Here is a 14108-nt window from a genome sequence, read left to right on the forward strand (position 1 = left end):
GATAGACACAATTGTATTCCATAATTCGAGAATACTATAATTCTCTGGCACGCCCGTATTTCATAAAAAAAAAAAGAGCCAAACAAGAGGCAATAGAAAGAACGGAAGTGAGAAAATAAAAGTTAAGTATAAAATATAAATGATAGTTAAATTTAACTTCCTTTACTTCATTAAATATATGAATGGGAGGAAAGCTAAATTTTTTAATAAAATTTATTAACCTAGAGGTTAAAAGATTCATTAATTTAATTTAGTGCTCTCCAACATAAACTCCCAAAAAGAAGCTAACTGAAGTAACATAAATTGTAATCCCTTCATTTCATTATATAAGTCATTCTAGGGTATTTCACGCAAATTAAGAAATATATTGATTAACTGAAAAAAATTCTCTTTTATGTCACTATTGGGTAATAAGCATTGAAATATTAAAAAACACATGTACCAATACAAAAAATAATTCTCTCTCATGTTACTATTGGTCAATAAGCATTGGAATCCTAGAATGACTTATATTTAGGGAAAAAACTAATTTGCTAGATGACCTATATAATGGAATGGAGGGAGTATTAATTTTTGTGTGCAGAATAACTTTAAATTTCCTTTCACTCCTTTAAAGTCCCAAAAGAAAATTAAAACTTTTAACTCTCATCTACTCTCTATCTTCGCTTTACTTCTCGCATACATTAATTTCCAAACTAACAAACAAATAAAAGTTGAAATTGGAGATCAATGGAAGCAAATGTATCTGAAGAAATGAAATCGTGTGGACGGTATGGTTTAATTTAATGTTTTTATAGTGTTTTGAAAAGCTTTCATTATCTTATATGTCTGTTCTGCAATTCAAGGGTGCAAAGAGAAGTTGATGCATCACAAGGAAGCTCCGAAGGTCACCTAGTCAAGCGTAAGAGAGTCAATAAGAAGAAGCGTGCCTCTAGGTAAAGTTTCTAATTCATAATTGATTTCTTCACCGATTCTTAGTGTTTCTAATCAAATACCCTTTTTAGGGTTTCGATTTTTTTGCAAATCAAATACCTCTGTCTGATTACAGAATAAATCCCGATTAGTTTATAGTATTGATTGATAACGTTGTGAAAAATTACTGCAGAAGGTAATACGCCTTGTTGTTGTGACTTGGTTGTAGGGTTTGATGTCTAAAGTTTCTAATTTATAACTAACTGCTTCACCTTATTTTTAGGGTTTGGATTTTGGGAGAATCAAAAGGAAGAGTTGAATCGTTGGTCAAAGTCATTAGTAATGTATAACAAAATCATCAAAAAGAAGATAGAAGCAAACCAAAAATGAAAAACAACACAAAATTACCATTGATTAGAATTCCCAACCTTATAATTTTCCCTAAAAAACCTAAATTGAGTTTTAATTTCTTTGACTACATCATTCATATGGACCACCTTTCTCTCCAAAGCAAAGGATAAATAGGTAGAAATTTGAACTTTCATGAATTTGAAAACCCAGAAAGTGAGAAGTCTATTGTGTAACGATAGGATAGGATAGAATAGACATGTGAAATAGAGATAGAAGGGGAGGGAGAAAAAGGTTATGTTGATTGTTTTGTGTAAGAGTAGAAGATAAGAAAGGACAAAGCAATAATGAATGGTTAATTGGCAGATTTATTTTTAATAATAAATACTTGAAAAATATTCTACCCAATTTTTATGTTTGTAATTACTTTTTTTGTTGGTGTTTTGATATATCATACAAAATGCTCAGGATGGAAGGAAGTGTATCTGAAGAACTGAAATTGTATGGACTGTATGGTTTAATTTAATGTTTTTTAGTGCTTTGAAAAGCTTTCATTATCTTATATGTCTGTTCTGCAATTCAAGGGTGCAAAGAGAAGCTGATGCATCACAAGGAAGCTCGGAACGTCACCGAGTCAAGCGTAAGAGAGTCAAGAAGAAGCGTGTCTCTAGGTAAAGTTTCTAATTTATAATTGATTTCTTCACCGATGCTTAGGGTTTTGAATCAAATACCCTTGTTAGCGTTTCAATTTCTTGCAAATCAAATACCTCTGTCTGATCACAGATGAAATCCCGATTAGTTTATAATATTGATTGATAATACTGTGAAAAGTTACTGCACATGTTGATCTGTTATACCATGGTCCGATAACAAACCAAATCCTGATTAGTTGATAAATAATACTGTGTTCTTTGATCAATATGTGAGATTTCTGTGAAAGGTTTTCTAATTTACAATTAATTTTGCTTCACTAATTGTTAGGGTTTGGAGTTTTGGCGAATCAAATACCATGGCCTAATTACAGATGAATTCCTGATTAGTTAATAATATTGATTGATAACATTGTGAAAAATGACTGCACAAGGTGTCATGAATTCATGTCAATTAGACCTTGTTGTTGTGACCTTTACCATGACTTGGTTGTAGGGTTTGATGATTTCTTCTTATTGCTGTGTTCTGAAAAGCTTTCACATTACGTGTTCACCATTAGCTGTGCTTTTCATTTCGTTTGTTTTGTAATTAAAGGTTGCCATACGCGGCTCAACGACAGATCGATGGAGGCTCCAACCGTGGCCGAGTCAAGCATATTAGAGACACTCACGCTAGGTGAAGTTTCTGATGTACAATTAATTTCTTCATTAATTGTTAGGATTTCAAATATTGGTCTATGTCTCTCTCAACGTTTGTGATTGAACGAAGTCATATTTGGAGAGTCAAATAGCATGGTTCGAGAATGAACCAAATTATGAGTAGTTGATATATAACTATGTGAAATGTTCCTTCAAAACACTTACTGTCTATGTATTTTTGCGTTCCCAAGTGGTAAAAAAAGGAGAAATTATGACTTTTAGCATCAAATAATTCCTAAGCTGCAATCTTTACTTAAGTAAACTTAAAATTTACATGATAAATAATTTTTAACATGATTCTGGAGCAAAACAGATTAGTCGCAATCCTGAAGGAAACAGATCTTGAACATGCAAAGATAGCTTTGGAATTTTATGAAAAGAGCCAGGTTTTCCATTTGCTCCCTTTTATATTTATTTTAACCATTTGTGCTGCAGCATTTCTAATTTTATACTTGTTGGTTAGGATGCTGAGTTTGAAGTTTTAGAAGTCCTGTATAAAAGCGGTTCGAGATTACAACACCCTGAATCTGAGAGCGATCAATATTGGTGTCATATCAGCTTCATTGCTAAACCTAAGAATGTTGACTGCAGTGATGTCTCTCCAAAACACTTCTTTGGTGAATTGTTTGTAGATGATTGTTCAGAGAAAGTTCATGCCACATACTGTTCTACGTTCGAGCCTAGTGATGACCCTGGTAATGGGCGCGGATTATCCTTTGTTGCATTTCTTTTGTTTAATTTATGTATTCTGCTGGATATCCTTCCATTTCAAATTTGCACTGCAGGCTTCCCCTTTGGCATATTACAAATTAAGTCTCTTGGTTACATATAGGGTTGCAACTGGGGCAAGGAATCCCTATTCCTTTAGAGGGATTCGCCCCAACGAGGATGAGGAATCCCCGTTTACTTTCCCCATTATGTGGGAATGTGGAGAAATAAATTCCCCGGAGGCGGGGATGGGAAACTCTCTCCCACCCTCATCATGTCCCCACGGGGATTTTTAAAAATATATATGAATTAGTAAATAACGTACTCTTTATATTGGACAATTTGTAGTTCATATGTATTCTTAGATGTTTATTATTCTATTTATATAATTATTATTTATTTTTATTTTTGATAGATTGATGTATTACATATTAATTTTTATTAATGTATTTTTTTCTATCAAGTATACTAATGGTTTATAGTTGCCTACTTGTTGATGTGAACTCTCACTTTGAGTAACGAGAGTTATAATGTTGTCTACGCAGGATTCAACCACGGTTGTATACTTTGCCGGCGTCATCAGAAATTTCATCCTACAAATGGGTATTGTGTTGGTCGTCCACCATGGTATATACCGAAAGTGGTATATGGTCCTGTTCCTCCGGCATATACCAATCATTTGGAAACTTAACTTATGTATCTCTATTTATTGGTTTTAAGTTATTGAGCTATTAAGAGTTTAAGACGTGTTGTCTTTTATTATGTGTGGATTGTATGTGACAATTGATAAACTTAACTTATATATCCATGTTTAATCCGTCTATTAAGAGTTTAAGATTTGTCTTTTATTACGGTGGTATTTTTCTCGAGTCCCAATTTCAAATGGATGATAAGATCGAAGATTTTAACCTTGGTTCGATACAAAAATATTTTAAATAAATAATATGAGATGTCATTTCTGTTTCGCTTTACACTTTGTATGGTTTGAGGGTTAACGTGGGATTAATAAATTAAGTGTTGTAAATAATTATATTTGTTTTGAGATGTAAGGGATGGTAGTTATGCCTTTTGATAGTAAATTAGTGGTTTTTATCTATAGATTAAAATCATAAAAATTCAAGGTTTTAGAGCTGATTTAAGAAATTAAAAAACGCAAATAGGAGAAAATTTCAAACAAATGAGGCTTGTTTTGTCTTCAATATGATTTACGTTTATATAATTTAATTCTAATCATAATTTTTAATATAAAAGATTGATAGACTATGCTAGATTCGAAAAAAAGTAATTATATGTCAAGTCTGATTAGACTTATGAGCTCTAAACTTATCTTAGTTCAATCCATTCTAATCTATGAATGTGTATTAATTATGCATTCAATTTTTTAGTTTTTTTAGTGTTTACAATTGTTTGACAGTCAGTTTTAGTTTTTTTTTTTTTAATTTACTTTTGTATATTTTCATTTAAAATTATTAGCATGCTTAATTCTTTAAAAAAGAAAAAAAAAATAGCAATTATATTAGAATAATTTAAAGAATTCGAAAAATGTATATTTGAAAGAAAGAATTGGGCTTGGAACTAAAAATATTATATGGAGAATTGGTATCTCCATTTCTTTGTAGGATTTGGCATAAGAGCTTCAAATGCTCATCTTTTATAGATGAAAAGGTATTAATATTTCCAATTTTTTCACTGAAGAGGTTCCATCATACTAAAAAAAAAAAACCGTTAAAAAAAGCGGTTCGGTGCACTACGCGTCCCCGGTTAAACAAGAGTTCGGGTAGGGGTCTCATCACAAGGGTGTACTGGAGGCAAGCCTTTCCCTACCAATTTTTTGACAAGAGGCCACTCCTAAGACTTGAACCCGTGACCTCTCAGTCACACGACAACAACGTTTACCGTTGACTCTCATACTAAAACCCCTTTAATTTGGTAAAATAAAAATGACCATATGTCTTGATTAGGGTGGCAAGAGAGATCATGTGGCTGAGCAACCACCCTTACAATGAGATGCCTAGTACTAAGAAATTCAATACATAATTGCAACACGATCAGCGATTGGCATGCATTGACAACAAATAAGCGAAGTTGTTAACTAGATGAATAAAGATGGTGAAATATGATGTCGATGGGTTGCACCAGCCACGGGTCTGCCTCTTGCAGCTCAGTTATCCTAGCCGATATTATGGAGGACATCATCTCACTGACTCTAGGAGTCTTGTTCTCGGCCTTCACAAAAGAAGCTTGTGTGGCCATCGTTGAAGAATAAGAAAGAAGAGAGAAGAACTCGAGAGAACTTACCAGTTTATGAAAGATGAAGAAGGTTGACAAATTCAATGTCATATAGCATACAAATCGAAAAGTGAGAATGGTGAAATGAAATCTCACCTGCCCAATGCTCTCTATAGATGGTAAGGGTAATGTTTCTCATTCCTGAATGCACTACGAACATGTGTTTCATTATTACTAAGGGAAAGCCCTAATGTGAAACAACGTGCTCCTTTAAGATTCAGCTTATAGGGGTTTCTGATAAAATAGATAAAAAATGAAGTTGTGGTCTTTCATTGATTTCCATCTTTTTTCAGTTGATTTTCATTTCTTTAAAAACTTTGTTAAACTAGTTAAGATTTTTATAAGTGAAATTCGTTTAAATGAAAGGCTCTCGATACTTATTATAGTTTAGCAAATAACACCAAGAACCAAGTTTTAGAGAGTTATCCCTCCACCAAAGAATTTCATAGCAACATTCCACAAATCACATGCTTTCACTAATAATTGATAAACTGCCCACAATTCAACAATTCCTAGTAGAATCAAAGTCCAAATTCTATAAGGCACAATTTCAACGGCATTTTACATTAATATTATAATTAACTACAAAACTACAGCTAAATCATATTATCAAACTTAATTTTTAATATGTCATTTTTTTCTATATATAACGAATAGAATATACTTTTACACCTAATTTAAAACTTCTAAACCCCAATTCATAAATCTCAAACTCTAGACAATATATCTTAAATCTTAAATCTCTAATTTATAAACTTTTAATCCTTAAAAATAATAATTTTACTAGTTTAACACAATTCAAAATTATAACTTGATATAGTTGTAGATAGTTTTTCATAAGTGAATTTCCATGTAAATTTCTCCAGTTTCAATTCCAAATAAGAAAAAGACCTAAAAGTCAAGGTCTATCAAACATGCAAATAGTTGTGAGAAAGCTCTGAACAAAATGTAATATTATAGGATAGAATTACTCGAAATGAAAACAGAGAAAATACATAATTACCAAGTTAAGCTTTACATTTTGACTCAGTTTGTGAGATTTGATGAAAATTGGACAAAATGAATTATGAAGGGTCTTTTATTATGACAACCAAATCTATATCTGACATAACTTCCAAATAAAAATAAAAAAGAACCTTATTTATAAAAGTTGTTGATTCAAACGAATCTTATTTCATAATTTTCAAATATTTGTAATAATAGAAATTATGAAATTCAAAATTGAAAAACAATAATGATCTAAAAGCATAAGGAAGTGACACTTGATGACGAAGGGGAGTGCCGTGGATCTATCTCATCCAAAGCTCAATACGTATCATAGTCACTCCAAGAAATTTAGAAATTATAAAAATCCAAAGTTAAAAAACAATAATGATCTAAAAGCACAAGGAAGAAAAAAATGATGAGATAGTTACCGACACTTGACGAAGGGGGAGTGGATCTATCTCATCCAAAGCTCGATGAGACCAAGCAGCTGCCGTAGTGACTCCAAGAAATTTCCAAATATTTTTTAATAATAGAAATTTTGGCAAACCAATTCAATCAGTGAATTACTGTACCTAGCCATTTATTCCTACCTCTAGCATGGGGAATAGACCGAACTACCCTTTATCCAAAATTTGAAAAAACACAAAGCCTCACAAAAACCTTATAGACTCTTCGATCAAATCCGGACTAATTTGTGAACCAAAACATGGATCGTGATAGAGGCCGTAAAGGGAAAGCGAAAATGGTAAGTTTTACGGTTTTTTTTTTTGTTGATTTAAGCTTCAAATTTGAATCTGTGGTTGATTTTAAAAAAACGCCGGAATCGCAGTCGGGCGTATGAACATCATGCCCGACCTGTGATTCCGGCGTATGAACATCACGCCCGACCTGTGGTGCGGGCGTGATAGCCTTATGCCCGCACCATAGATCAGGCGTGATGTTCATACGCCCGATGGCTTTTTGAATTTTTTTTTTAAAAAAATTAATTACATTTTAATTAAATTGTTAAATGTTTAGATTAATTTGATTATAATTTATATATGAAATTTTGATATTAATTTGATTATAATTTATATGTTAAATTTTTAGATTAATTTATTGTAATTTTGTAGACGGAGCGGCCTACTATCGGGGGGAAATCCGTCCCGTCATCTGCTCGTCGTCTAGATATGGACGAGGAGGAGGATACACCACGACATACGAGACTGCGTGGTATTGATATATCGGGTTGTAGGCGGAGAGGGGCTGCGACGGAGCAGGTGCGGAGGGCTTCGATTGTGGATCAGCCCGATATTCGTGGAGCAGAGAGGGCGACGGATTATGATGACCGAGTTCGTGATAGCGATTCTGTGGAGGACTATTTGGAGGTGGTAGCCCAGGTACTGCGACAGTCTGCAGCTGGTGGTGATGGCGAGGGTGAGGATGGCGATGAGCAGCCGACCCAGCACAGAGGTGGTCGCTTTGCGAGTACAGATATTTTTAATTTGAGGCCTAGTATTTTAAATTGTAGTATAGTATAATATTTTAGTATAATTTTAGTATAGTAGTATAATTTTATACTTTTAGTATAATTTTAGTATATTTTTAGTATACTTTTATAATTTTAGTATAATTTTATAATTTTAGTATAGTTTTAATATAATTTTATAATTTTAGTATAGTTTTAGTATAATATTAGTATTTTAATATAATTTTATAATTTTAGTATAATTTTATAATTTTAGTATAGTTTTAGTATAATTTTATAATTTTAGTATACTTTTAGTATAATTTTATAATTTTAGTATAATTTTATATTTCAGGGACCAGCAAACGTCCCAAAGCTAGTGAGGACCAGAGCTGGATTGTTACTAGACCGGTGGATGATGGCCCCATTGATGGTTCCATGATTAAAACTAAAATGAATCAATTATTATCTATAAAGTCTTATAAATTGTCTTATGTATGTAGGTTTTTCTCTGATGTTTTTGCTTGTTCGAAAAGAGTCAAGAACGGTCAAACCGGGAGAGAGGAAGAGAGGTCACGTGAGGCCGATGCTTAGGGAAGGAAAAATGATGAGTTTCAACGCTAATGTAACATTTTCTGAACAATAGCGTACTGCATGTGTATTCTATGGTACATAAAAAGTTGAACATTGTCTTTTTGTGGGCAGTTTTGTCTACTTGTGCTATATTTGTTTTTTTTATGCAGATTGTTTGTTTTATTCTGCAGATTGTTCTGATTCGCAGGAGATTGTATTTTGTTGAATTTTAGTGAGATCCTTAGTGATATCACACTTTAATCTACTTCCATTTTATGTTTTCTTCAACTATTTTTAGTGTTCTAAGCATGAGCAAGAGTGAGTAGCCACTCTACGGGCTGAAGCCAGCCTTAGGCTGGTGGATGTAAGTGGTTTTTCGCCCTTAATGGTAACAAAAATATCTTGAGTTGATTGCTATTTGGGTCCGTAACTCATTATAGGTCTAGCTAGCCTATACTTTAGTCGAATAATTACGGAGGAGACTCGGGTTAGGAGATGGACACCATCTAGCACACATTGCTTAAGGATGGAAACACGATTAACAATATGCCAAGAGTTTTTAGCTTTATCGTTAAAATGCTTTCTTGTTCTTAATGCTTAAGAGTTTTGTAAACATAAAGGAAATTATTTTGCATGCTCTTAAATAATATTTGGAAAATGGGACACCTGACCCTGGTGAGAATAGTGAAAGATACATTGGATCTATGTACATAATATTGTTCATTAGGGGGAAATCCGCTTGTTAACTAGCCATCTAGTTGCGCTTCTAGCCTGTTCTCTTTAAATTATGAATCACCCTAATCTTATTTTTGCATGTTTATCAACTGTTTTGATCTAATTAATTTTCTGTTTATTTTACATTTAGTTCTAATCACCCAAACCTCATTTTTAAGTCACTCAATTTACCATTCTAAGAAATGTTGGAAATTAAGGCTAAGGTATAGCAGCGGAAATATAAAATTTTTAGCCTATTTCCTTTTAACCATAGAATCCGTTAATCGTTATTTCATATAAAGAGGGATAAGAAGGAATACCTTTCGATGAACAATCTACCGTTGTTAAAGAAGCGCCCACAATTCTTTTCGAGTTCCCAAGCACGAAGTATAACACGGTGAGGTTAAGTTAGAATCAACCCTTATGAGATGCAACCAAAATAGATTGCCTCTAATTAACCAACACAAGATCAAAGAGAAAAGGAGATGAATGAGATTAATCAATTGACGGAAGCCGTAGGAATTCTTGTCCACGAACTAGGGGATGCGAATTCACTCTCTCTCTCTTAATGTAGGTTTCGAAAATCACAATAAGGGGAGGGGATAGGCTTAGTCGAAATTCTCATAAGGAGGGGGTATATATAGTCACTTGTATCTAAACCCTAGTTAGATAGGAATAGGTTACTTAATAGGAATTCCATTCGGAATAGGATTCCTAATTATTATCTTATAATATATCAAATACATTTAGGATAATAATAAATAACCTAATTGGATAATAATAGGAGTATATTAATCTAATTAAAACTCCTAACTTAATTATCTCTTAATTAATTTAATTCACAAACCTAATCAAATTAGGATTAATGGAATTAAAATAATTCCTTATTTACTATATATAAATTTCGCCCCCCCCCCTCTATATAAATGGGCCTTACTGGGCTCATTTGGGCTTCCATCTATTAATGACATCCATCTCTCTTTTGGTTCCAAGTCTTATCTGTGATCCATTAGGTTCTTACTACTTCTGGCCGTATGCAACTATTAAATTAATTTCTTCAAGAATTATATTTAATCCTTGCATAACGGAATGATGTACTGAGTATGTTATTGGCAAGTCTGTAATCATTCCCCCAGAGTCCGTTAAGAAGACAGGTTGATTCTGTCGTTAACCCTTCCGTATTAGTTACAGTATAATTCGATCCTTTATCAACTACATCCTTGAACTGAATCTTATGACTATGGGTGATGTCAAGTCACATATAGCGAGACGTTCATTTTACTTGTACAGGCTGAGTCAACTCAAATAGATAGGTTAAGTGAAATCTGTATTTCTACTCTTAAGCTATCACCTTGCAAGGATTTAGAGTCGAGTCTTCCACAAGCGATCCTTGGATGTATCTCCCATTAATCGGGAGTGATAAATGCTCAATACAATGTATAACTACCCTGACATTACCTCCTGTGACACCCAACCTTTGCAGTTCACACCCCAGAGTCATCTCTGTTAAGGGTCGTGGGACCACAGGATCAAAGTCTCACATTCAGTAATTCAGGATGACCAATTAACATTCCTTTGAGTCTGAGGATTAGTTATACCTATTAATACCAATGAGATGAACAGGTGACAAGGAAGAATCTACCCATCCTGTTATCTCAAATCGGATCCCCAATCCTAATGAACGACGTTTCATCGGATCTATGTAACTGTCCAGATATCTATATATATGAAGCTTGTGAGATCAGCTTTCTGTCGGACAGAAGACATTGTTACATACAAGTCTCAACAGTGATATATCAATCCTAAACATATCACTTGACTTGGGGTGGTTTTAAGTTTATTAGTTTATTATAAAGTTTTGTCTCACTTCATGCTTGTATGAACACTTTATAATCACTTTAAACAAACTTACGGATTTCCTTTTATTAGACTTTATTTAGTGCTTAAAAGGGATTGCATTTATATAGTTATAAAACATATATCTCATTAAAACAAATGACATAAAGAACAATTCATTTACATTAAGTTTGTATCCTGCAACAATTGTCTATAGGACACTAAACCCCAACATACTCCCACTTGGACTAAAGCCAATTGTTTCTAAAACTTATCCCAGTAGAAGTTAAATGACGATCATGTACTTTCTGGGTTAAAGGCTTTGTCAACGGATCTGCAACGTTGTCCTCTGTAGGTACTCTTTCTATTCTCACATCTCCTCTAGCCACAATCTCTCTAATGATGTGGTATCGCTTTAGGTAGTGCTTGGATGCATTATGAGACCGTGGTTCCTTTGCTTGCGCAATGGCTCCATTGTTATCACAGTACAGAGTAATGGGATTGACAATGTCAGGCACCACTCCTAGTTCTGTAATGAACTTTCTAATCCAAACTGCTTCCTTTGCTGCTTCCGCAGCAGCGATGTACTCTGACTCGGTCGTAGAGAAAGCTACGCTTCCCTGCTTGGAACTTTTCCAACTGACCGTGCCCCCATTCAAGATAAACAGGTATCCTGATTGGGATTTAAAATCATTCTCATCTCTGAGATGACTAGCGTCTGAAAATCCTTCAATTTTCAGATCTCCTTCTCCGTACACTAGGAACATGTCTTTAGTCCTTCTCAAGTACTTAAGAATGTTCTTGACGGCAATCCAATGCTCGTCTCCCGGATTCCCTTGGTAACGACTCGTTACAGATAACGCGAACGCTAGTCAGGTCTAGTGCATAGCATAGCATACATAATCGAACCGATCGCGCTGGCGTACGGGACTACAGCCATGCGTCGTTTGTCATCATCGGTTTTAGGACATTGATGATTGTTTAACTTTACTCCATGTGGCATGGGTAAGTTACCTCGTTTCGATTCAAGCATGCTAAACCGATTTAGCACCTTTTCAATGTATGTAGCCTGTGAAAGACCAAGCAGTCTTCGCGATCTATCTCTGTAGATCTTTATACCAAGTATATAAGCTGCTTCACCAAGGTCTTTCATTGAGAAGTTACCAGATAACCATACTTTCACCGATTGTAATAGAGCAATGTCATTTCCCATTAACAGTATATCGTCCACATATAGTATGAGAAATGCTATAGAGCTCCCACTTGCTTTCTTGTAAATGCAAGCTTCTTCGCAATTTTGTTCGAAACCAAATTGTTTTATGGTTTCGTCAAAACGCTTGTTCCAGCTTCTAGATGCTTGCTTGAGTCCATAAATGGATCTCTGAAGTTTGCAAACTTTATTTGCATCCTTTGATATGAAACCTTCAGGCTGCATCATGTATACATCCTCAAGCAGGTTTCCATTTAGGAAAGATGTTTTCACATCCATTTGCCAAATCTCATAATCGTAGTGAGCGGCAATAGCAAGCATGATTCTGATTGATTTGGACATAGCAACAGGAGAGAAGGTTTCGTCATAATCAACACCTTGTTTCTGACGATATCCTTTCGCTACCAACCTAGCCTTGTAGGTGCTAACCTTTCCATCCATGTCAGTCTTCTTTTTGAAGATCCACCTGCACCCAATGGGAATTATCCCTTCGGGTGGATCAACCAAAGTCCACACTTGGTTAGTATACATGGAATCCATTTCAGAATCCATGGCTTCAAGCCATGCTTTAGAATCTGGACTAGTAAGAGCCTCTTCGTAGTTTTCGGGTTCGTCGTCTAACACGGGAACCTCGTTATCATCTCCCACTAGAAAACCATATCTAACTGGGAGTTCACGAACTCTTCGTGATCTACGAATAGGTGCCACTGGAGTCTCATCTAATGGGACTTCTTCGGGTACCTCAACCGCTTCTGTTGTTTCAGTCGGTGTTTCTTCCTCTTGAACTTCGTCGAGTTCGATCACGCTTCCCTTTTATGTTTCTTCGAGAAACTCTTTCTCTAAGAAGGTTGCGTATCTGGATATTATTACTTTCTGATCATCTGGATGATAGAAGTAATACCCCATGGTTTCTTTGGGATATCCAATGAAGAAACATTTATCAGATTTAAAATCTAATTTGTCGGACGTTATGCGTTTGACATATGCTGAACAACCCCATACTCTCATAAATGAGAACACAGGTTTCCTACCAATGAACAATTCATATGGTGTGGAACTAGCGGATTTAGTTGGTACTCGGTTCAGGGTGAAGAGGGCAGTTTCTAAGGCATAGCCCTAGAACGATTTTGGAAGTAAGGCCATGCTCATCATGGATCGTACCATATCTAATAGGGTACGGTTTCTCCTCTCGGATACACCATTGTGTTGTGGTGTATAGGGAGGTGTCCATTGTGAGCATATCCCACATTCAGTTAGATAATTCAGAAAATCATCTGAAAGATATTCGCCACCTCGATCGGATCGAAGCGTCTTTATTTTCTTTCCTAATTGATTTTCCACTTCATTCTTGAAGCATTTGAACTTGTCAAAAGCTTCTGATTTGTGCCTCATCAAGTAGATGTAAGCATATCGAGTATGGTCATCTATAAAGCTTATGAAGTATCTGAATCCTCCTCTTGCTTGGACGGACATAGGACCGCATACATCTGAATGAATGAGTCCTAGAGTGTCTGATGCACGCTCACCTTTATTGCTAAAGGGTGTCTTTGTCATTTTACCTTTTAAACATGATTCGCATGTTTCCAATGATTCGGAATCGATTGGATCTATAAGCCCATCTGAATGTAGCTTTAGCATGCGTCTCTTGTTTATATGGCCTAAATGACAATGCCACAAGTAAGTTGAATTATCTATCTTATGTCTTTTGGTATCAATTGCAAAAACAGGAGTTTTA

The 14108-nt window shown here is 34.7% G+C and overlaps 1 protein-coding gene across 2 annotated transcripts; it reads left to right on the forward strand.

Annotated features, from left to right (window-relative positions):
* The first annotated feature begins 611 nt into the window (after positions 1-611).
* On the forward strand, positions 612-4152 carry LOC136209614 (uncharacterized). Of its 2 annotated transcripts, XM_066001135.1 has the most exons (8): positions 612-770; positions 846-935; positions 1729-1761; positions 1845-1931; positions 2506-2586; positions 2923-2995; positions 3073-3304; positions 3863-4152. In XM_066001135.1, the coding sequence occupies exons 1-8, from the start codon at positions 730-732 to the stop codon at positions 4006-4008; spliced, it is 783 nt and encodes a 260-aa protein (XP_065857207.1). In that variant the 5' UTR covers positions 612-729; the 3' UTR covers positions 4009-4152. The 2 variants fall into 2 exon arrangements, with proteins under 2 accessions (XP_065857207.1, XP_065857208.1); XM_066001136.1 differs by lacking the exon at positions 1729-1761.
* The last annotated feature ends 9956 nt before the right edge of the window (positions 4153-14108 follow it).

Source organism: Euphorbia lathyris, chromosome 10, assembly GCF_963576675.1.
Source record: "Euphorbia lathyris chromosome 10, ddEupLath1.1, whole genome shotgun sequence".
Lineage (NCBI taxonomy): Eukaryota > Viridiplantae > Streptophyta > Magnoliopsida > Malpighiales > Euphorbiaceae > Euphorbia > Euphorbia lathyris.